Here is a 25,947-nt window from a genome sequence, read left to right as displayed (position 1 = left end):
TTCTTTGTTTACTTCTGTAATCATTTTTCCCCCAGAAAATATTGCGAGTTACACAAGAAAGCGATTATCGACCTGCTCATCGAACTGTGGGCTTCTTTATTTCAGTGATCGACGCGATGGGTAAAATCCCATCTGGATTTCTTGAAGGTTCAACGATGCAGTTCGGCTCTTTCGATGAGTGTGTCCACGTGCGTAAGAAGAAAAGAGATGGGACAGAAGATTTCAGGGGTCAATATTGCTCAGTGACTGTAGCCTCCTACTATGAACCTCCACGAAATGTTTCTCTTGCACAAAGAATGACTGTAGATATGGAAAGATCTGTAAGTATTCATTTCTTATGTTTCTTGTGCTTTAAATATTGATATCCCGATTTAAATTCTGCTGTGAACGCATTGAATAACAATTATTTCTTGTACTTTTGTTATTCAATGCGTTCACAGCAGAATTTAAATAATTAAATTAAATAATTAAAGTGATGGGTACGCCATCCACTCGGCCAGCCAGATTGTAACAAATTAAATCTTTTAAGATATCCGTGTTACTTTCTATTGCAAGTAATACTTCTAAGTATTTATGTTGCAGTTTTTTCTGTGATGATAGTTTCTGCATATATATTTAGATGTATTACTTGCAATAGAAAGTAACACGGATATCTTAAAAGATTTAATTTGTTACAATCTGGCTGGCCGAGTGGATGGCGTACCCATCACTAACCAAGAAGTTGCCAGTTTCAAAAACCAGGACTGGAATGCTTGTTTCGTGAATGCCTTTACCTGGTAGATTATTTTCATCTCTTCAGTGTAAGACCACCATCTTCACCACCCTGATTGCAAAGAATTCATGTTTGGTCTCTACATCAAGGGTTACGGATAACCCTTAGTTCACTCACTTTACCAATGTACAACAGGTTTACAATCTCCCGTGGTAGAACTCACATAAAATAATTAGGGGAGACGAGAACAGGAGAGGGTCTTCATTTTATAAAGTGCGGGTTTGAATCCTACTGAGGAAGTGTTTGTAAATGTCGTGTCCTTAGGTTGTGAATCAATTTCATTGCCTATGTGAGACCGACCTTGCTCATTGGAAGTCTGAAGCGGCTTACAAATTATCTAACAAAGAGTATCCAAATTATACTCACCTATAGTCCACCCACAGTAGTAATACGGTTTCGAACCTTTTGTGAGGTGAGACGAACATTAAAAATTAAAAGACGAAAAGTAATCTGTCAAATGTCTGATTGACAAACACGATGTCATTCCATTGCACTAAGACCCTTAGGATGTCCTTGCTACAATTAATTAAATGTTGTGTTTCTTTTCTTTTCAGATTGCTCACGATATAGTGGAGACAAAGCACGTTTTCTACGCTTATCCCTTTCGTTTCGCAGTATGTGTTCCTTCCGCGTGCTCCAAAGAGGACGTCAAAAATATAGTGCAATCCGGTAAGCACAAACGAATTCACTTTAGCTAAATAAAATTTGATTTTCATAAATAAATTGCTAATCGTCCTCTTAGAAGAGCTTTTCTGATTGGTAAAAGTTTGATAAAATATACGATGAATGTTCAAATAAACAGAAAAATGAAATATCCACAGGTATTCTCGGTGGACGCTAAACTGCATTTTTTAAATTTGTAAGTAAGCGAAGTTTCTAAAAGGGCTATTCTTTTAATTTCAATTCAGATGATTGCTCTTGATGTGAAAATCAAATCTGACCACTGTTTTTACAGTTGCGGATTATCTTCATATGAAAGGAGATGTTTTACAATGTCAAGTAGAAGAAAAGATTCAAGTGGAACCCATACACATCGTCTTTCTGTAAGTTTGCAATGATCGCTACCTTTAGAAACCTGAACACAGTTCATATTTAAGGTGTTTCTGATGAATTGTGCAATTATTCAAATGGATGTTTTGTTTTCCAGCACAGTGATGTCCATCATATTAGTTCTGATTGTGATAGGTACTACTATCGACTTCCTCCGCCAGAAGTCGCTAGTATCCAACAATACTTCGAAATTTGGTAAGTTCACAATGTTCACTCGTATTTTAACTCTAATATTTGTGTTGTAATATAGCAGCTATTTAATCGTTTTAACTGCTTTTCATACTTTTATAGAAATAGCAGAGGCATTTTCCTTATACACAAACGTTAATAAGCTGGCAGACTTTAATTCCTCCAATCAGGACATTGCTTCTCTCCATGGGATCCGATTTATCACCATGACCTGGGTGATTATCAATCATAATTACAGCTGGCTGAATTTTCATACCGCTCGTAAGTTATACTTGTTATGGATATTTTGAGAACAGAAATTTAAATGTGTAGTTTTGGATAGACAAAATTGAGCAGTACAATTTTAACAATCTTGTTATTAGCAGATATTTAAAATAATAACGAAGCTGTTATTTAAATCCGTTATTATCATTTTAAATGGGGACGTTATAAACAAATAGGAGGGTAGTCAGTCTTCATCATTAGCCCTCACAGTAGCCAATCTCATGACTATTTGAGGATTTTCAAGAGCCATTAACTACCCGTCAACCTGTGATTTTAAACCCAAACGCATGTTGTTGTTTAAAATAGGGTGAGTTCTGAGGGCGACTGATTTGAGTTGTGCGTTAAAATCCAGATGTTAAAATCAGGATTTTACAACAATAACTATTAACCTGTGCTAGAGGTTAACTAACTCTCGAATCGACAGAAAAAAAAGCCTACGAAAAATTCATTTGTTCAACGATCATAATCGAATCGATAGTCGTCTTTCTTCTAGAAATGTCTCATCATCATCATCATCAAATTCCTGCCATGTACCCTCACGGAGTGTACAGGATATGATAGTACTACATGAAACACTTACATCATTACTAACTTCCTATCTACAATTTTCCTCCAAATCAGTCTATTATTATCAAGACTCCAACATTATCAAATTTTATATTTCTATTGTCTAAGGCACTTTGTACCATATCAATCTACCTATATCTTGGTCTTCCTCTGGATCTTTTTCCTACCAACCAGCAGAGAACATTTGTTTTGTTAATCTTTCCTCTTCGATTCTGTTTTTATGTGAGCATACCACCTGAGATTAGCTCTGCTAGCACATTCCTGGATGCCGACAATGTCAAGTTCTTTCCTAATATTCTCGTTTTTAATATGACATTGGTATTGATGCCATCTGAACACAAAAAACGACGATGTCATGCATAGAAAACAATTGATACATAAGAAAATTTAAAGAATCTGCTAATATGCTAAAAAACCCAACTCAATGCAATAAAAATCAAGGTTTAATTCTCCATCAAGTGTGGTCAGCTCTAATAAAAAATCTACCTCAATCTGAGCTCGGACTGTATGAACGAGAACAAGAACACGTGATATCGTCCAGTATTGTTCAATGTCAATAACGTTTTATATCTGCATTCTGTTATTTGAGTTTTATGAATAGCCAGACGGTTATGATTTGTATTTATTAATTCTCTTATTTAAACTTTAAGTTATACGATTTACCCCTGAAGATGTAAATCCTACGATTTACGAAACTTGTCGGGAACTATTATTTCAGTATTTTGTATAACTGAATAATAAAAATGTAGTGTAATCACCGAAATATGTCTTTCGAAATATTTGTCTTCAAATAATTCGCAACACTAGTACAAGATTAAACAGCAGCGGTTCAAGAATTCAATGACCAAATCCCAAGAGATCCCCCCCCTTATCATCTTCTTCCTCTGAGATACAGGTTCGTTTTTCTACTTTTTTGAGAATTATCCGACGGCATCTTCTCTCTCGTCGACTAACTGATCATCCAATTCTCTTTGCCGAAGTATAAACAATAATTTTTCATATGACATCCAAATACCTTGTAAATTCTCCACACACCACATCAATGTTTCTCATCCACCAATGTTGTAACTTTACTTAGCTGGAGTTTGCCTGAAGGAAGTCAGAAATAAAAACTACGAAATTTGGAAGATGATTAACAAGTGGGTAATTTATAATGGATTCATTTGCCTGAATGAAGATTTACCTTTGATAACTGATGATAATTACTCAGCTAAACTGCATGAGTGTTTATAATTTTTTGTCCTTTCTAGGAAACTTAACGAATACTGCAAAATGGTTTCAGAGTCTGACCTTTGAAGTCCTTTGCAACGGTTGGCTAGCTGTGGATGTCTTCTTTTTCCTCAGGTAACCATAAAATACTATATTTATTATTATTATTAATACTGAGAGCCAGTGTAGCTCAGTGGACAGTGGATGTCACGAAGGAAGACTTGGTTTCGAGTCTAGTCGCCGACTAGAGGAAATTTTTCTAAGCCTTTTTTCGACCGGTTCCCGAGTTAGTCGATCTCTGGCACGGGCAAGAGGTTTTTCCTCTCGGAAACTCGGGTTTTTCGTCCCGTAAACTCAAGAAAATCGACCGTAGAACGCACATTATTTCAGACATTAAATATATTGTGTTAGGGTTAGGGACCACGAGATGGCGGCACATTTGAGCCGTCTCTCTCTCTTCACTGTGTACCGCTTAATTAGTGATAGCCTTGGGCCATCTATCTCTGATTGGTACCAGTGGAGATTAAACTGCCCACTCAGTCTCCAAAAGTTAGATAGGGCTAAATAGCCTCGCCTACTTTCCGTACACGGGAATAAAAAGGCATTAGCTGATTTTTTTAATACTGAAGAATTATCGCATTTCTAGCATCATGTGCATGCATGTGTAAGTTTTCTACATCATTATGTAGAAAACTGAGATCAACTGAATAATCAACTAATATTCCATCCTTCAAAGGAAATCATTTCTCCCTTAATTTACATTTATACCTTAATACTTGAATCTTAACAATTTAGGAATATATTCCAAACATTGCCCTATTCCTAAGAGCCTCGCTTTTTTTAAACCCTCTCATCTAAACACCATACTTTTGCCATCTAGCTACCATCTAATTTCCTATTCATCTCACTAGTGAGAATAAACATGAATTTAATACATTTTAATCAGTGGGTTCGTATGTGGAACAACCAAATACTCTGGCAAATCCATAATTAACGTCATAGCTATTTTAATGGTCTATTTCGCTTGTGATTTTATCATGAAATGCAACAAGATTTATCCCAATTGATCTATCCTTAACGAAACTATAATGTGCCCTACTAGATAAGTTACTTCTGTCAAAAATATACGTGACGATTCGTTATTAATTTTTTTGTCTGTAATTTTCACTTTATGCGATGTACACAACCTTATGGATCTTACATCACTAAGGATAACGATACGTATGGATAACATATGTTTCGAGAAACTTTCCTTGGTCTTTCAAATTATTTACCGTTTCTGGCTTATGCATTCCAATATGGGGAGGTAAGAATTGGATAATCTGGAAACTCTCCTCTTTAGGCCAAACATGAAACTTTTTCAAGATACTTCAAGTAGTCAATGATCGGAAGTGTTATTATGCTCACGGAGTGTGATGAAAACAGTCTAAGATATAACGACTTTCAGAAACATTCATACCTTAAAAGAATTCACACCTATGGGGTATGTGGTCTAAAAAAAAGAAAAAGTGAACGCTATCAATCTACTCAACGTTACTTTACCAGGTTGATTCTACTACTTTATGCCTCTGCCTATGATGTGCTGTATTTTGTATACCAATAATATGTTAGACGTGAAGATCCCTTAACGTAACAACAACACGGAACAACATCTAGTGGATCAAAATTTATAAAAATAAAATAAATCAGCTAACACCTTTTATTCTCCTATACACGAAGCAGTCGACGCCGTTTTAGTCCTATCTAACTTTTGGATACTGACTTGGGGGGTTCAATCTCCACAGGTGGCCAATCAGAGATAGCTGGTCTAAGATATTCACTAATTATGAACGGCATCTGGTGAAGCTGACAAGAGTCGCCATCTCGTGAGGCCTAATCCTAACATAATATTTTTTATTATTTGAAATATGTACGTTCTATGGCCTATTTTCTTGCAAGTATATATATAAAATATATACAGGGTGTTCGGGATAAATTTGACATATTTATAATTAATTATATTTTTCCGTAAGTTACATGTATTAACACACACTTCTCTTCATTTAAAAGTTTGGACCCTTCTTCATTCATATACAAGATGTCAGAAAGGATGGATAGCTGGAACCCACCTGAATCATGGAAGAGAATAACTTGTATCATGATGATTCGTGCCCGCCATCAAAATAAGGATATTACGACTGCTGCCCAATGCTCCCTGAATACAGTAAAAACAATCAGGCATGAACTAGAGACTTGCAATGGTGACTACGAGGATGTAGCAAGAAGAAAGATCCCTAGCAGACGATCTGATTGCGTTCGTACAGCAGAATTCTCGCAAATCTGCAGGAACAGGTGTTGAAGAACCCTGGCATTGGAATTCGGGCTTTGTTCGTGGAGTTGCTAACTGTAGTCAAGCCCTGGATAACAAGGGTAGCCAATGGTAGGCCGTATGTATGGCAGCAGGATTCGGCCCCTTGCCACACCTCTGGGAAAAGTCAAAAATGGTTGTCTGAAAATTTCTACGACTTCACCAGTCCAAATGTTTGGCCTCCAAACTCCCCAGACCTTAACCCCATGGATTATTTTGTATGGGGCGCAGTTGAAAAAGACACCAATCGCACTTCCAGTAATACAAAAGCCCAGTTAATGGATAAAATTAAAACAGTTTTTGCGGCCCTTCCCAGGGAGACTGTAGCATCAGCTTGTTCGAGGTTCCGAAGCAGAATTGAAGCTGTGATCGATGCTAATGGTGGTTATTTTGAGTAAATCTTGTTGATAGTATTGTAATTAACTCTGCCTGTAATGTTTTTTTGTCAATTCATTAAATTTAATAGATACAAAGAAGATTTTTTTTTTCCTTACGAAACTGTCAAATTTATCCCGAACACCCTGTATATATATAAATATGGTCTATTTTTTACAAGACGAAAAGGTTTGCTAGAGATAAACCTTGGAGAAGAAAGGATTAGAAAAAGTTCCACTAGTCAGCAACTAGAATTGAACTTAGGTCTTATTTAGAGCGGCCTAGCGCTGTGGGTGTTAACGTTACTTCCAATGAGCTGAACAGGCTCTGATTAGAAGTTTGGTTCTTTATTTTATAATTCGGGGGGAGAGAGAGAGAGAGAGAGAGAGAGAGAGAGAGAGAGAGAGAGAAAGAGAAAGAGAAAGAGAGAGAGAAGTGTGATAATATATATCTGACATGTTCCTATTTGTTTACTTAATTTCAGTTCAAAACAGTGGTAATTTGAGAGGGATTCTTCACGAGTTTTTATTTCCGTTTCACCCAGTTACTCCTGCCAGTCAGTGCGGGTAGTGTATATGTGGAGTAAGCATAAAAACCAAACAGAATTTTTAAATTCGAAAAAATAACATGCCACTTGAACATTTCTATTCTTCTCTGTTCTGCACGAGCGTAATTGTGATTATAATCACACAAGATTGAACGAGTGATGAAAGCTAGAACCTACTTGGAATTAAAAACTGCTTGCAGTTAAGTTTGAAACCTAACATGGAGAACGTACAGAACAAGTTAAACATCTTAGTTATTTAGGCACAACTTTTAGTGAAGACAGTAAACAAAATATGGAAAAGTACAAAAGAATTAGCAAAGCTGGTATGGTAGGAAGTCAGCTGGATAAATGTATATGAAATAACAAGCCTTTTTTCCTTTATTTGGGCAGAGAGTAATGGTATTTCCACTGTATTGCAACCCGTAGACTCTATGCTCATTTGTTAGTTCTCAACCTTCAATATCTTTCCAAATCTCATGCTATGTCGGCTCAATAATCAAGTTGTGTACTACATAATATATCACTCCTACCTTCAAAAAAATAAATACCCGGAATGTAATCAAATTAATGCAACTTAATGTTTAGTTTATAGGTTGGACTACAGGGGAAGATCTGACCGATATTAACCAAAATTGATATGCCTCAGTTATTTGTAAGGATATAAATCTAAATTTTATTAAAATATGTACAGTCAATTAAATAAATAATAACGGAATAAACTCAGGTAAAATATTACTTTTAGTAGAATTTTCGCCTCAGTATCACAGGCATCTTCAGTACATGTATAAAATTAATCAAACATTAACTGATAATTCCGAAAAGCGCCACCTAAGTAGCTAATGTAAGATAACTAAAAAAAAGGTCAATAAATTTCCACAATTAGAACTATTAAAACACTGGTTCATCGGGCGTCCTCTTCAGACGATCTGTTACAAAAAGAACTGCAATATATTAATTCTTTTTTTTATCTAATGGATATATGAATTCGTTCATCAAAAGAGCTTTGAGTAGATTTGATATATCTTCCTCTTCAAATACAGAAGAAATAATGGATATTCTTCTCCCTTATATGAAAGGTCTCTCTCTTAGTGAACGCATAACAAAAGTTTTAAAACAACTAAATATTTTTATTCTCTTTCGACCAATCAGGAAAATCTCCACTTTTCTCACTTTTCCAAAGGACAAGCTTCCACATCTCAGTTATCCAGGTGTCTACCAGATTCCTTGCTCTTGTGGGTTATCTTATTTCGGAAAAGCAGGAAGATCAGCTTTTATTCGGCTAGAAGAACACCAGTCTTATATTCAATACCTTGAACCTGAACAGTCTGGACTTGCAGAACACGCCATCAACACTAGACATAGAGTTCATTGGAACAAGACAAGAGTCCTTCACAAAAGTTGGTTCCTCATGGAACGGCTGTACTAATAAATACTATTTTACTGAGTTAATTCCGTTATTATGATTTTAATTAATATGTCTACTCACGGTATTTCCTTACTGAAACGTGAGCAATCAATGTCAGACATCATCGCCATAAACACAAACACGTATTTATCTGAACTAAGTTCTTGTTATGTACTTTCAAAGTAGAGGATACTGTGATAGCACCACGTATTAACACAAAGTAATTAACTTTGATATTTACTAGTTTCCTATCAACAATCTTCGTACGAGTTAGTCTGTTATTTGTCACGCGTTAGTATTATCAGAAGTTATATTTTGGTCTTCTAAGGTACTTTATGCATCAATCCACTTAGGTTTCCTCTTGAACTTTTCACTTTCAATTCCATTGAATGAACGTCTGCAAACCAATCTTCTTCAATTCTGCTTAAGCGACCATAATACCTTAGATTAGCTCTGTTCATACATTCGTGAATATTTATGCCAAGTTCTTTTCTAATACCTCCATTCTGAATAGGATTCTACCACTGATGCCATCTGTTTACTATCCTAATTTTTCTGACAACTTTCGTATATATGTGTGCGGTTGCTAGTGTTATTTCAAATCCTGAGTTCAATAACTTAAACGGTGCCAATCAATAAGTTTGAATGTCTTCTAAATTGCTAGTTAATGCTTTGGCTATTTTCCCTCTTATTTCATATAAATTTGCCTTTTCACTAAAACTTGCGACTAAATAGCAGAAATACTGTATTTTACTTGTACTATATTTGGAGACAACTATAGGCATGTTTCTTTATTGAGAGTGCAACTCTTGTTTTCATAATCATCATCATCAAATTCCTGACATGTACCCTCAAGGGGTGTACAGGATATGATAGTACTACATGAAAAATTTACATCATTGTTAACTTCCAATCTAAACTTTTCCTCCAAATCAGTCTGTTACTCTAAATCAGTCTGTCAAGGTAACAGACTGATTTAGACTCCAACATTATCAGATCTTACATTTTTATCTTCTAAGGCATTCTTTACTGTATCAATCCAAGTATATCTTGGTCTTCCTTTGAGTGTTTCTCCTGCCAACCTGGCAAAGAACACTTGTTTTGCTAATCTTTCCTCTCCCATTCTGTTTAAGTGACCATACCATCTGAGATTAGCTCTGCTAATGCATTCCTGGATGCTGACAATGTCAAGTTCTTTAGTAATATCCTCATTTTTAATATGATATTGCCATTGATGCCATCTGTTCACACCTCTAATCTTTCTCAGGACTCTCATATCTGCGGTCTTTGGTCAAGTGTTTTACTTCTGACCCAGCTCTCAGATCCATAAGTTAAAACCGGTTTGAACGCTGTCCTGTATACAGCTTATTTAGTGTTCCGACTAATTTCTCTCTTTTTCCATATACATTTTTTCAGTTGACTTCTTACGATACCAGCATTATTGATTCTGTTGTCTATTTCTATATTGAATTTACCATCTTTACTAAAAATCGTACCTAAGTAGCTGAAATGTTTCACTTGTTCCACAGGTTCTCCATTCACAACACAGTTGACATTTTCAATGATTCTGCCTATTTTCATTGTCTTTGTCTTTTTATTGCTGACCTTCATACCATATCTATTACAAGAGCTATTCAATTTAGTCAGAGAATCTTGCAGACTTGTAGCGGATTTATTTAGAAGTATAACATCATCCGCATAAAGCAAAGAGCTGACATTAACATCTCCAATTTTGATATCAGGTTTAATACCGCTTTCCTCCATAATGTGATTCATATAGATAATGGATAGCGCAATATAAAATGGTGGTACAACGTTGTTTTCATTATTTCTGCGCATTTTCATTGTTTTTCTTTTCATGCAAAATTAGTTGCAACCGTTATTCAATTTGGTTAAAGAATCGTGCAGACTTTTGTTGGATTTCTTTAGAAATATAACATCATCTGCATAAAATAAACAGGTGTGTTGAATATCGCCGTGTTTGATATCAGGTGTAATGATACTTCCGTTCATAACTTGGTCCACGTAGGTGATAAATGATTGTGGGATTAATGCGTACCCATGTCCTGATTTTACATCAAACAATCGTCCGGTACTTCCTTCATTTCTAACTGGTGACTTACAACTTACACATAGACCTTTACTCTGTTCAATGTTTCTCCTACTTGGTATAACTGCAGCGTTTTGAATAATGTTTTTTTCCTTTTTTAGATCTGCAAAATTCAAAACTGAAAGTGTAGATACCTCTTATATTTCCCACCACTTCCGAACTGTTTGTCTAAAAGAGAAAATCTGAATCTAGCAATTCTTTTTTTTGGGCATGAATCCAGCTTATTCTTCTGCATGCTTCCCTTCTAAAATTTTCCTTATCCTCTTTTCATATATGCTTGCATAAATTTCACCAGAAAAATTCCAGCGAGAATTTCCTCTGTAATTCTCATATGAACTTTTATTCCTCCATTAGCAGATGGGTAATATTAGTTCTCTACTCCAATCATCCCGAATTCGAACTCCTAACCAGGAATTTCTTCTCAGTTATGTGCAACTGTCACTGTAATATTAAGACATCATCAGCAGTGTACAGCATTTCAAACCAATGGAATATGTTCCAGACGTCTGCTAAGAGCTCGCTCTCGCTGTATCAAGGAGTTTCAAGACGGAGTTTTCGTTAGAACAGCAAAAACCTAATCGACTCATCACGGCAGGTTAGCTTGCAAGTCGGCTCCATTCAAGCACAGGTACGCGGATATCTCGACAAATTGTGGCAAGATGTCTGCGACAAGTAGGCCTCTACACCCGAAGGCCTGCAATCTGCATCCCACTATCTACGGCACATCGTAGAACACGTGTTTAGCGGTGTTGTATCCATAAAAGTTGTACGGACACCGAAGGGTTAATGTACTCTGTACATTAACCCATTTTAGTTTTTCCTCCGATTCTAGACGACACTTCAACTGGCGTGAAAGTGGTGGTGCATACCACCGCGAGAATGCTCTTGAAAGGATACGACGGTACTGGGGTCATGGTGTGGGGAGGCATTATGCTTAATGGATGCACCGAGGTACAAGTGCTGGAAAAAAGGGACTACGACTGGTGACGTGACCGACATTACAATGAAGTTCTTCGACGTCATATTCGATTGTTTGGTGGTGCTGTAGGCGAAGAATTCATATTTTGTGGATGACAATGCCACACCACATCGTACACGAACAGTGGAGATACTCTGGAGACCGAGGATAAAAATCGAATCCAGTGGCCAGCACGACCCCCAGATCTCAACCCCACAGAACACATTTGAGTCGCAATGGGGAGACGCATTGCTCCTTTGCACTGAAGGAGGAGTGGGCCAGTTTGCCCCAAGAACTCCTGAATCACGTGGTGCTAAGCATGGTACGACGTTGTGAGAGGTGAATCGCAATTCGGGATGGACATATTCCCTACTGAAATGTCTCTCCGAATAGTTTTCTCTAAGCAGGATACATTAATTCCTTAACTGCGTCCTTAGGAAATTTGCAACTTTTGACAAAAATGTATTGCAACTTAATGTGTACGAAATTAATAATACATATTTGCGTAATATAATTTATTAGTATGCTGGTAATAAATGTGTGTCCACATTTGGCTGTAGTCATGAAAATTTCTTCGTATTCTGGTAAAAATTTAGTTCGTCCTTAGCTTTCGGACAGCACTGTGTTATCTTTATCTTCCATTTTTATACCAGTTTTATTATTTCTGAATCCTTTCAGTGCCATGGTCTGTATATGCAGATTACATGTGATGACGTAACAGCCATCTGTTAGTTTACGCATTTTGTAACCCAGAAAAACTTCTGCTTAAGGTGTTTTTTTATTTATTTTCTATTTAAGTTTAGAAATTATATCGAATTGGTTTAGAATTTTTTATACGTTAATTCAATTTACACATAAATGTCACAAATAAGCGCCCTTTTATGAAACGCAAGTGATTTTTGTATTCTTGTTTCTTTATAGCGGCCTCCTTACTACGTGGAATACTCTAAAATACATGAAGTCAACTAAAGGACATCTGAACATCTTTCTTTTCATAGTGAAGAGATATCTCAGGTAAATATTAAATCCAAAAACATTATAAAACTGCGCCCAACCAATTCATGATTGCTTAAAAAAATGAAAAGAAAACTGATGTTCTCCCACTATGGAGAGCCCACTAAGGGATGCATATGTTCTGCTGTTTCTGTATTTCAGCCTGTTTACAGATTTTACAGCACATTTTTAAACCTTTTTTGTTTTGTCTTAAATGAGTATCAGGGGAAACTGATAGCTGAGTCAAAGACTATCAAGATTCCATGAGTATCAGGGGAACCAGTACATAAGGCAATTGCTGCTATCTCGTGGTTCTAAGTCCCATTGGTACATATTGTTTCCGAAATAGTGTAGATTCTAGGGCAGATCAGATTTTTAGCAAATTAAAGTATGAAATCCATAATGTTATTAAGAAATAAAATTTTTACACTGAGAATCGTGTTATTTATTTAGGCTCACTCCAATGTTGCTGTTTTCCATTGGATCGGTATTTTTCTTGCCCTGGATCGCTTCAGGACCCATCTGGCAAGAGACAGCGGGTATTGAGGTAGACAATTGCTATAAGAGGTGGATGTACAATCTAGGGTACGTCAACAACTGGTTACCTTTAAAGAAAATGGTGCGTATGAATGTTTGTCTGCTAAACCTTCAATTAGGAAGAAAGCAAGTTTAAAAATACCATAACTTAAATTAGAAAATTACCTTGCATTCATTAAAATTACCATATTACATTATTGAAATAAAATACGTGATATGATTATGATGGTTATGTGATGTAGCAAATTTTATAATAATCTGTGACATGTTTTAGTGGAAATGAGTGTTTTGTTTTTTAATTATATTTCTGTAAATTAAATTATTTTTAAAGTTTCTTTCTACAGACGTTTATTCCTATTATATTCATGTTAAAACAATCGTGTATATCAACCCTGTCTTATTTTGATACAAGATACTATCCAACAACAACAAGAATAATGTTATTGTTATCTCTCGCTAAGTCCCTGACTTATTGATCATGGGGTCAGGGACTAATCGAGGGAGACCACATCACTTGTCATTCCATCTCTTGAATTCATTCACCCTACGCACACTCATCACATCCAGAAGCAAGCCATTCCAATCATCGCCACTGAATGAGAGAAAACGTTAGCTTCCTCCCATTATTTAAATGTTTCGCTTCTCAGAGTCAATGGATGTCATCTTGTCGTCTCTTCATCCTCCATCACACGAAAAAGTCATCTACTGGTATCATGTACGCCCCTTTTAGAAGTCTGCATATCTCTATCAAATCATTCCTTTTTCTCCTATTATTATGCTGGTCGAAATTAATAATTTAGTGAAAACATATATATTTGATCTATCAGATCTATAATCTATCCATCGTTTTTTATCTTACAAAATGCATTTTTGAGAACTTCACTGTGCATCGAGCCAACTCTAGACTGTTGTAAAATTTACTGCTCGTAATAACTTAAGGCAACGGATTATGCAAGATGTCCTTCAACGTTACCCAGCTTGCATTGGAGTCACTCCCAGCCAGTAATGTGTTCTAATTCATATTTCGTTATTCTTTTTAACATATTCTCAAACGCAATGACTTAATAGTGCACCCTCCCATGCTCCTTATCATCACTTATCATCCTTATTCATAATTAATTGGTTTTCCACTGACAAATGATTGCTTTCGGGATATTTGGGAAATAGTATGACTCTTCACTAAATCTTTTGATGGTATTATGAAATGTAAGGTTTTCCCCCCTCTACGTTGGCTCACATGTTGCATCAGATAACTATTACGAAGTTCTTTCAAATTACTACCTGCTGTATTATCAGCGCTTTCATCCTCCCACTAAATATTCCCCCAAAGTTTTTGAAGGGACATTCTAATAGGTGTCTACAGCAATATGTACGTGAACAAACTAGAGAGCATTATGGGACCGTGTATTTCATAATAACATCAGAGGAACTGGTGGTGTTATTATGAAATGAACTGGTGTTGACTCACACCAACCTTCTATGAGTTGCAATATGACTTTTTAAGTAACAGGTCTATAATATCATCACAACTTTCTCCGCTACGGCCACACACTTCTTATGAGATGAAATATATATCGATTAATTTTTGATGAGCCTTCAATCCATATTTCTCTTGACAGTATGTCACGTAAATGATGTTACGAAACTGAATGTAGATTATAAAATAAATATTACGTTTTTGCACTTAATAAAGTTATAATCAAGTGGAATATATCACTAACACGAATACAGTTCCATCCACAATTAATTATTTGATTAACAGGTAAATATTTATTTTTAGTCTTAGATTTTTGCCATTTTTGAATTCAAATCTATTCACATATATTTAGCCTTTACCTGAAAAGAAACTAACAAAAAAGTAATTTTGAAACTTAAACATTTTTTTTTTAGTGTTATCATCCGACGTGGTACTTGGGATGCGACTTCCAGTTTCATCTTTTGTCTATTTTGATTCTCATTCCACTCTACAGGTAATTCTTAGTTTGTATGAATCAGAATATTTTAAGATATTTTTATTTCATATAAATTTATGTATCCCGAACATAACATATGCATTTGCAATGTCGATTTCTTTCACTAAATAAACATGTCTATTATTTTAGGAAACCGATGCTGGGCTTTGTAGTACTGTTAACGTGTTCTCTGGGATGTAACTTAGCTATTGGAGTAATGACTTATGTTAGAGACTTGAATCTTACAGCATTGGTGACTGTTGCACATAAAGAGTAAGTGAAACTGCTTCAAAACGAAACTTTATAGGTTTCCATTGGTTCAATGGAAACCTATAAAATAATATTCAGATTTTTTATTTTCGATGAATTTCGTAGTTTTGAGTTTGGTTTTCTCCAATTCTAGGCAGCTTTATATGATGATAAGTGAGGTTATTTTTCGACCTTATACCCACGTATCCAGTTACTGTGTAGGCATGATTCTTGGATTTGTTCAGTATAAGCGTAAGAAGATTTCGCTACATCCAGTAAGTTCATATCTGATGAAAATTTATAGTCAAAATTCGAACCCTTAAATATGAACTATTTACATAGACGTTATTCTCCTTCTCCCATCAAACTGATCACGTTGGTTTTGTTTTAGATTTCTCAAACGTTTCTATGGTGCAGTGCCATAGCTACTGCCTTTACAGCCATCTATTGGCCATGGCAGTCGATGTTCGGCAACTACCAACCACGTTATTCGAATGCGATCTATGCCTCATCTCATCGCACAGCGTTTATTTTAAGCATAGCTTGGATGACCTTCGCCTGTCTTCAAGGTTTTGGAGGTAAGTGGAAAAATCGCATCCGTTTTAATACGCTGCTCAACCTGGAATTCTTTAGAGGCAAAGTTACCTTGTCCACACTAATCCATTATTCAGTAAGATATAACAGATTCAGCAGCTTTTGTCCTAACTTGTGAAAATTAGTGGGAAACACTCTCCATCTTTAGCTTCATTGATTAGAAAATTCAACAATTAGAAAAAGTTCTGAAAAAATGTGCCATCTAAGAATATCTTAATCAGTATTAAATCTTGGAATTTAAAATAAGGTATAATTGATTAAAAGCCAGTTTTATATTAAGTTAATACTGCTCATTTACGTGCATTAGAAGAGGGGGTTTCAGTGATGGTATTAATTGTCTTTGCTTGTTATTTTCAAGGTCCAGTGAACTGGATACTGTCCTGGAAAGGATGGATCATTCCGAGTAGGCTAACCTTCTGTATGTACTTGATGCATTGCTTAGTGATTTGGACTCGCTACGGATACCTTAGAGATGGCTTTTATTTCACTCATTATAATATGGTGAGCACTATCTTTCGTCGATTTTTTTCGCATATAAAGAGATCCATAGTACTGTTTTTTTTTCTACGAAAGTGTGTTATGCAATGCAAAAGAAGGACGCATGATTTTAAAATTTGAATACTCGAATTGAAATTTACATTTTAGTTCAAATTAAACTTAATTATCTAATAAGAACGAAAGTTAATTTTAAGCAGTTTAATTTATGTTGCCATTTTTGTTCAAGGGTTGAATTCTGAAAAGTGCACTCATGCGTTGTGGGTGTTGAGAAGATATCACGGGGGTAATAAAACTGTTTGCATAGGGGACGAACGTTTGCTGACGTCATAACTTTGGGGATACCGCTGCTAGTGAGGCCACCCCCTATTGGTTTAATGGCATTACGAGTAATGGTTTGAGTGAGCAATTATGGGTGATAGTAGGTGTGGTTGTCAATAGGTGGCAGCACAAGTTTTACTAAACTAAGTTGACTTGTGAATGTTAAATCGGGTTCCCCAAATTTTTTTTTTCTCTGCAGTAGTTTAAGTGTAGTGCCAACAGATGTCGCCACAGTTTTTTTTTAATTTACTAAAACTTATGGATGATTTTGCTCACCCTCTATATATATATATAGAGAGAGAGAGAGAGAGAGGGTGAGCAAAAGTATCTCTGTTTAGAGCCTTGTGGAGCGACATTCAGTGTTTCGCATGCTGCAAAACTTTGCAGGAATGCATTTTGCGGCATGCTGAAGCGATGCCTGAGAGAAAATAAAAAAGTAGTTTCTAGGAACTATTTGTAAACACCAAATGCATAAAAGTTACATTACGCAACTCGGCAGGTGCCAGAAGGGTTTAAAAACGGGCACGGGATTTTTCTTTTCGTTTTGGTTGTTAATACCATCCACAGTGATGGCGCTAACCTTACCCCAACGTGCTTTTCTCTTGAAGCTGCATGTCTCGTACGTAACATTTGCAATGCTGTTACTGCACTCCGCGAATTTGTCTCCAGAACAAATGTCGAACAGGTCCACTATCTCCTTGTGCTCTGAGATGAATGATTAGTCGTTTTGAAGATTTGTTGAAACGGGATCGTTGAGAGTAAGACCTGGCAGAGGTCACAAAATAATCAATTCACAACAAGTGAATGAAGTTGCTATTGCCGTTGTGGAGCACGCCATGGATTACAGTGTTGGTTCCTGCAGTGCACGTGTTGTATCAAGACACACGTACCTTATACGTGTAACCTGTCTGAAAACTTATATGGAAGATTATATTCTGCATTTTACCTATTTCAGGTAACCTTGACACATGAGCTGCGCCCGCAGGACTTTGAAAGCCGACAGACATTCCCTTTAACGAATGCCATTTGACATGCGAGTGGAATTGGACGCTACGTGGAGGTGGATGATTTTGTGAGGAGATGAAGCTCACTTTAACTTAGTCCATACTCATAATTGCCGGGTATGGGCTAAGCAAAACCAACAAACAATCCAATAAATTCCTTTGCATTCGAAAGTTACTGTTAGGTGCGAGTTCACAGCTTCCTTTATCATTGGACCATCCTTCTTTGAGGACATTCGCTAATCGGGTCTTGTGACGTGCTCATTACTGCCGAGAGGTATCGCGATGTGGTAAACAATTTTGTTGTCTTACGCAGTGCACGGATTCAGTCATTTTCCTGCAAAATAGAGGACATTGGTCGATTCGTACAGGAGGTTCTTCGAGAGTATTTCACGGAAGTCAGTGATCAGCCGTGCGTTTTCCATTGCATAGCCGCGTCTTTCACCTGATCTACCCCCCCCCCCCCGGTGAATTTTGCCTCTTGGGGGATTTCGCAAAGACAGGATTTATCGGAATCATCCTAATAACTTGCCATCGCTGAAAGACAGCATAACGTAGCGTGTGTGCAACATCAATTCCCGACTAGCTGCATTTTGCTATTGAACACACTGTGCAAAGGATGCAGTTTGTGCATCCTGGGAAGGGCAGAACATTGAACAGTACAGCCCGAGAATGCACAATCGAAATGAATAAAAATTTATTTATGCCTGTATAGCTTCTTATCCTTCTTACACACACAAAAATTACTACAACCACCATACAGCGCCCTCCGATGGTAAATTTTGGAACTACTTTTTTAAAAGATAAATCGTGCGTTTGTATATAGCATTGTAATTGGAATAAGTAGCCAGCAGATGGTTTTGACAGTCACATAAGTGAGATCTGGGATACCAAGGCAATTAATGCGAGGTCAGCAGACTCTACGAGAAGCTTAGTTGGGAAGATGTACTTCATGTTCAAACTTTGTCTTCCAGTAATGCTAAAACAAAAAATAATTTTATATTTTTAGAAAAATATCCGCCCAGTGGTGATTGTTACACAATATTTATTATTGCAATTATTAAAATTATTACCCTATATATTCAATGTCAATTATTCACACTAATACTGAGCAGGTTGTTCAGTGCCATTTATCGATGGTGTTTGCATAGACTCGTAAACCAAATGATTGTAACCATTTAATTTTAAGTGGCTAAAAGAATAAAAATAATCTACTTTGGATAGTGAAATTAATTTCCTTATTGGTAAAGTGGCAGTTTCAATTATGTTTTTTCTGTTTCTTAGATCTACGAATATCTTGCCACCTTAGCAATTACCTTGGGGATGTCGCTCTTTGCCTATCTCGTTATCGAAGCTCCATTCTCACGTCTGGAAAGGCTAATCTTTACAGGACACAAAACGAAAGAGAAAGATACAAGAAAAGGGAGTGGTCAAGCAGAAGAAGGAAATGGTGAACAAATCGTTAAGAAGAAATCCTTGTCAAGCGATGTTCAACCAGTTGTGCTAATGTCACTCAAAGAGACAGTGGTCGACGTAAAATAGACTTGTTGGTTTCTCGAAAGACTTCGATGTTGATAGGAAGTTATTTGGTGGATTATATTATAGAGATACATCGTTCATAAATTCAAGTACATCCTATTAGATCTCCTCAGCACAACCTTTGTTAGAAACCTGCGCGTGCAATGTTCCAGACACCGAAATGTACTCAAATAAACCGCACTTCATTTAGAATTTAAGATATTCATATATTTTCGTTATTTCTGACTTCAGTTCTTCCAGCATAACAATTTACGAAATTAAATGAATTATATTCTGCCGTCACATTGGTGATTAGGTTGACCTGGCAATCAGGACACAAACTTACGTGGTAGGTGATTTTTATCCCTCTCTCTATGGGGCACAGCTACAGTGTTTGCTGAAGATTTGAAGCGATATTAAACAAAACAAAAACAGATTTGGTCTTCGGAGCTTATTATTAGTGGGAATACAGGATACCAACAGTGGCATTTGGATCCGAGATAAAGTACTAGCCAGAAGTTACTACTGTTTAGCTGAGAGCCAGTGGAAGCTACCATCATTCTCCGAAGTGTTGTACGCCTGTAGATATATGAGTTCAAGGGCCGGTTCGACTGATTCGAGGGATAAAACTCGAGTGTAAGGTAGAAAATCCCTCCACCTCCGTATGAGACCGGAAAATTCACCTTTAATCGAAAACACCTGACAATGGGTACTCGCGTCATGGACGAAATCGAATCCAGCTTCTTCCAACTAAAGGGCTTTGTCTATGGAAACTCCTTGAAATAAATAAGGAGCCGAGTTAGCTTGTCTCAAACGTAATTGATAGCACTTCTCAGGCAGACTTGGTGTTTTTCTGCTGAAAAATGGCAAAACTGGTCTATGAACCCATTCAAACATACATAATATATGTACTAGATTCAATGGTTAATTCTAAATAAAGAAAAAACTTTATCTATCTACCTTTAAAAAACCCTAAAAATTACAAATATCGTACAAATAATTAAGTAATGAAAATATTAAAAGTTTGAATATCTTCACCGTTCAACTTGGAGCTGCAACTGATCGAATTTTGGCCCTAATGGTTCAGTGACTCTACCTTATTCGTATGTTTGGTTCAAGAGCTACCGCTGTGAACTCTTGATAATAACGAATTTATAAATCTAAATTTGTGTCTAAGAGGGCGAAGCAACTTCAGGAACAAAACTTCACTCGATGTCCCCTATATCAGTATATATTTTTCCTTGAATAAGATGAAAACATTTTCTTTCTACTGTATATTAACCATCTTCTGCACTTAAAGCGCAAATCCAATTTAAATATCAAATATTGTTTATTTGAAAACAAGACTGCAATGGTTCAATGAATTCTCTCAACTTCAAAACACTAGATTTCATAAAAATCTGTGCAGTCAGCTTATATCATTGATATAGCCTACAGAATTACAAGATAATTTATGCATTACTTAAAACTCATCTAAAACGAAGAGTATAGTGATATAATGTTTTAAAATCTTCCTTGAACGCAATTACATCGAATCAGTAGATGCAAATTTTTTTAATGAGCTCATTACACACATCCGATCTCTAGAATGTAAATATATCATTCTGTTATCGGAATGTGTCAACAACAACAACAAAAGACATTGTATGTAAACGATTTCTGGACATTCAGTTGAATGATTATTTTACACTTAGCTAATTAACATTTGTCACCTGTTTTGTGTAATATGGTATCAAACATTAATTCTAAACACACAACTTGTCGGGTTTATAATAGTAACAATGTTGTATTCAGCTATGAAAGTTTGAGAGGGGGGGGAATAAAGGGGACTGGAAACATTAACCATTGGACTTAAATATCTCACGGAAACTTCGATAAGGAAACGCTTTCAGTGTACGGTGCCAACTGGGGAATTCCCAAGAAAAACCTCGACTCCTAATTCATCAATCATAATTCTAAATGACCTGAATATGCATTTAAAGAGTAAAAAGTAATATGAAATGACATTGAGAATTCGGGTTAAATAATAAAAATATATTTTTATGACATCTCTGCCGGCTTCATACGTTATGCTGCTCACAGTTGAGTATGTTTCCAAGCATGCTTCTCCTTGAGTCTGGCAAACCACGCCCCCCCTACACGTGCTACTCGAGATCGTGACGTAGTTAGTAAGATCCCTCCGGTAACAACCCTGAGTGAGCGTCTCCCCACATGGGCAACGTTAAAGAAAGTAAAGCCATTCGATCAATTTAGTTTTTTTTTTTTTTTTTTTTTTTTTTTTTTTTTAAAGCAACTTGGACTGGTGTTCGACATCGAGGCCAACTACTTAATAAACCTAACAGTCTGCAGGAGCGGTAAAACTCACTTCATTCGCCATGAACATCCCGTGGACCTGGCAGCTCCTTGTTTTCTTTGTGAATATTCTATTATCCTCTATTAAGGGTGATGTGGTGGCTACCACGAAACACGTTACATTCAATACATCTCTAGAAACGACCAAAGCGATTCAAGTAACCACCTCGAAGAGTATATCCAGTGCATCCACAGTGAATTTTAACGCTCATCAACATCAGAATGACAACAATGGAACTTTACCTAAAATTACTAAGAAATTGGTGGAAACGTTCTTAAAACAAACGTTAGGTAGTATTATGAAACAGATTCTCCCACGGCTGATGGAAACGCAGGATAAGGCTCAGACATCATCACAATGCTCTGCAGCTTTGGTAAAAGTGATAATTGGTTTGAATCAGTTAAAAACTTGGGCTTTCAGAAGTAAGTCATGTTCTTTTTTATTCCGTTTTTAATTGTATTGCAATATTTCTATTACTGACGGTTATCGGAACTGTCCAATAACATTTTCTTTCATGCATGGCTTCAAAAATAAAAATAAATACAAAATAAAAATTAAAAAAAAAAGTCTAAATAATGGTGGCATAGTTTTGAATTTTTAATACGTGAGAGATTATTTTAATTTTCTTCCTTGTCTGTGAATTCAGACAGCTCTCTTTCCTTGTTACCAAAAGCAAATTTTGATTATCTCTGTACCAGTTTAGCAGACGATTGAATAAATCATCATTTTTATTTCGATTTCGTCTGCTATACATTTATCAAAGATTATCGTCTGTTATATCGTAGATAGAACAATTAAGAATGTTTTTTATGTTTTTAATAAATTAAATTTTAGTCAAATGTTACCTGTAGGAAGCAGATTGTATATCATAAAAACAAATTAATATTTTCAACTAGGAAGTATAATAATCCTTGAAAACAAACTAACCTTCACAGTACAAGATCAGTAATTAAAATCTAACTATGCATGTTAAAATATGGTAGATATAAATACTCAATTAATTTGAATCAGTTAATTTGGCTCAGATAGCTGACTGAAAGCTACAAACAAACTCTTCATCGGTAAAATACAACAAGCAATAAAGATATGAGGAACACGTCTGGTTTGCTGCTATATTATTATCTTGCGGTGTTCAAAGCGTCACACTAGCACGCAACAGTGATTCGTACTTGCAGTTATGGTGTCGCTAAATCCCTATCGTCAGCACTCGAGGTGCTTCGCATATTGACCAATATAAAGATAAAATAAGCGATCGAAGGTTAAAATATCGCTTATCTTTCCTCACCATCACCAATCTTCAATATGAATGCAACTGAAAATTTGATGTGACGAAATGGAACGTGATAGGCTATTAGAACCCGCTATCTTTCGCATCATCGAATTACCAGATGCATCATTGTTATAGACTCGTTTCAAATTACCTCGGATACCTTTTCGAAAAGGATAATCCTTGCTAAAATGATTAATAATATTTTTTTTATTATATCTCAGATAAATTACATACATACAATAATAATAAGAATAATAATGTTTTTTTCACGTTTAAACATTTTATTATGTCTCAGATAAATTACATACATAAATACAGTAATAATTATAATACATTACAATTGTGAATAACGGACTACTAAATATATGAAGAGCCAAAGGCTTCAGTTCGGCGACACGAACTTATTTAAGTTAAGGGATAATACATTACATCCCATATTGTTTCTTAGCCGAATAAGAAACTCAAAAGAGTTTCATGCCTCAGCTTGCACTACCTTAAGGGTCAGTTGCTGCTATCCAGGTATTTGCTTACGCTTGGAATCGCCGATCTTTATATAATTTCTATATTCGGCATGAAACTCTTTTGAGTTTCTTATTCGGCTAAGAAACAATATATATATATATATATATATATTTTTTTTTTTTTTCTTTATAATGTATTATATTCTTTCTTTGGTTGGCATTTCTGATTTCTTCCTCGAAGCTTTGCATAGCCTTATCTGAGAAAGATAATAGGTGGCAGTGATTTTGTGGTAATGTTTCTGTACTGGTAGAAAGCCAGGTGTGGATTTTACTGTTTGTTGGTACGTGCTTGGAAGACTTCAACTGCTATTACAGTTTAACTTCTTTTTTTTTTTTTTTTTTGAGTAGGGTTGGATTTACACATGATGTGTTTGTTTCTTTGTGTTCTTGTAGAGATGGTTTTTGAGAGGGGGTTTGTCATAGTTTGTGTGTGTGCGTGCGTGCGTGCGTGCGTGCGCGTGTGTGGGGGAGAGAGAGAGAAACAGGAATTGCTCTAATTTTCATTCTCGCTATAATATTTATATAGCGCCTGTTTCAGCTCTCTGTATGTTCCTAGGTTTCTATTGTCGAACGGCAGTTTGTTTATCATGTCAGGTACGTAGAAGTTGCGGGTGGCTTTGCCGTAATGATTGTTGTACTTATATGTTATGTAGTTTGTTGACTGTGGTCTTGTTATTTGATATGTTGTTCGGGTTACTCTATATGTTGGGCTGTAGTAGTGTTTTAACATGACTGTGTAGTGGCGTAAGTGTTTCACCTTAAATATTTTGTGTTTTGTCCGTGCTTCCTGCATAAGAGTGGGTTGTTCCCAGAATATCAGTTTTATCATTTTATCTTGCAACCATTGTAGCCTGTTAAGTCTGTAGTCTGCGCAGAATGCGTATGATGTGATTGCATATCTTAAAATGTTTTCACATAATGCTTTATATATTAGTAGTTTTATGTGGGTTGGGGCAATGTCTTTTAATCTGTATAGTTTGCTTGCTATTATCCTAAGCTTGGTATGCAGGTAGTTTGTGTGGCTATTCCAACTTTGATCAGCATCGTAGTGAAGTCCAAGATAGCGTGTTGTTTTCACCTTTGCGAAGGTTGTGATTTTAGGTTCTACGCTTTGTGTATAGGAGGATGAATGCTTGATAGTGAGATATTTAGTTTCAATGAGTTGGGTTTGGGGATTTTTGAATATCATTAGCTTTGTTTTTCCAGGGTTTATATATATGCCGTTTTCGGTTAACCAGTTAGTGATTTGATTGATGTCGTGTTGCATATTTGTGTAAGTGATATTTGAGTTGTTGTGAATGGATACTATGGCCGTGTTATCTGCGTACTGGAAGATTTTACTTTTTAGGGGTAGTTGGCTTATGTCGTGTGTGTGTGTATGTTAAATAGAATGGGAGATAGGACAGCTCCTTTTGGTACTCCAAGGCTACATGTACCTCTTTGCTGTACGCTATCCTATGCGTACAGCAAAGAGGTAAATAATGTTTATATTCATGTCTCCTATTGTTTTCCAAATCAACCAGTGATAGTTCTTCTTTTGTTACTATGAGGAATCACATCGACTGGGATGTGGGTTGCTCGTGGACCTAGTGGAGAATGTTCGATTGTGTGAAGAAAGGTTGTTTCTTGTAGCTTTTGGACAGCGTTCACGAAGTGCTGATTAAAGTTGTTTGCCAACTATTTGAGGGATTTGGGATTGCAGGCAAAGCTGTGTTTTATTGTTTCCGAGGCAGTGGTTCTGTGTATATTGTTCAGCATTTCATTAATCAGGTGCCAGGTTTCCTTTATGTCGTTCTGAGCTGTTGTTAGTTTGTTTCTGTAATAGTTTCTTTTTGCCGTTCTAATCTGTGTTGTTAGGAGATTCCGTTTTCTTTTGTATTCCGCTTTTAAAGCGGCATTGTTAGGCGACTTCTTAAGTTGTTTTCATAGGGCATCTTTTATTTGTATGTCTGTTATCTATGGATTTTGTTTCGTTTGGGAGCGTATTTTTATTTTTGTTAATGCTTTGTTATATAATTTGTTAAATGCAAGTTTTAGATTATTATATGCAGCTTCAGCAGAGTGTAAAGATGCTATCTAAATCCAGTCTGTTTTTCTGATTTCATCGTTTACTATTGTTTCGTTTAGAATGCTATAATACTGTTTTGTAGTCTCAGTGAGTTTTATGGGTTCTGGTTCAGTGTGTAACTGCAATGCTGTGAAATAATGGTCTGCTAGTTTGCATGTTATGACGGCTGCTTTGTGGCTGTTTGGAGGGCCACTTATATTTATGGTCAATGCAGGATGAGGTTGTTGTATTTCCGACTATCTCTTCTCGTGTATATGACTATATGGATGGGGTTATGTTATA

The 25,947-nt window shown here is 36.1% G+C and overlaps 1 protein-coding gene across 1 annotated transcript; it reads left to right on the top strand.

Moving 5' to 3' along the window:
- Positions 1-116: 116 nt before the first annotated feature.
- On the top strand, positions 117-15,552 carry LOC150095081 (nose resistant to fluoxetine protein 6-like). The gene is made up of 9 exons (XM_090411190.1): positions 117-320; positions 1,327-1,441; positions 1,728-1,815; positions 1,920-2,017; positions 2,114-2,272; positions 4,093-4,186; positions 12,715-12,807; positions 13,240-13,371; positions 15,426-15,552. Exons 1-9 carry the CDS (start codon positions 117-119, stop codon positions 15,550-15,552), a joined length of 1,110 nt encoding a protein of 369 aa, XP_090267316.1.
- Positions 15,553-25,947: the final 10,395 nt, after the last annotated feature.

Source organism: Typopeltis vanoorti, chromosome 21, assembly GCF_054136105.1.
Source record: "Typopeltis vanoorti isolate ZY-2024b chromosome 21, IOZ_Tvanoo_1.0, whole genome shotgun sequence".
NCBI classification, from domain to species: domain Eukaryota; kingdom Metazoa; phylum Arthropoda; class Arachnida; order Uropygi; family Thelyphonidae; genus Typopeltis; species Typopeltis vanoorti.
This window is presented reverse-complemented; position numbering and strand designations above follow the sequence as displayed.

Bases quoted from the DNA above. Each gene is read 5' to 3' on its own strand.
- LOC150095081 (XM_090411190.1), top strand. From the start codon at position 117: ATGGGTAAAATCCCATCTGGATTTCTTGAAGGTTCAACGATGCAGTTC. The intron at 2,273-4,092 runs GTAAGTTATACT...TGTCCTTTCTAG, and splicing joins GCTGAATTTTCATACCGCTC to GAAACTTAACGAATACTGCA. The intron at 4,187-12,714 runs GTAACCATAAAA...GTTTCTTTATAG, and splicing joins GATGTCTTCTTTTTCCTCAG to CGGCCTCCTTACTACGTGGA.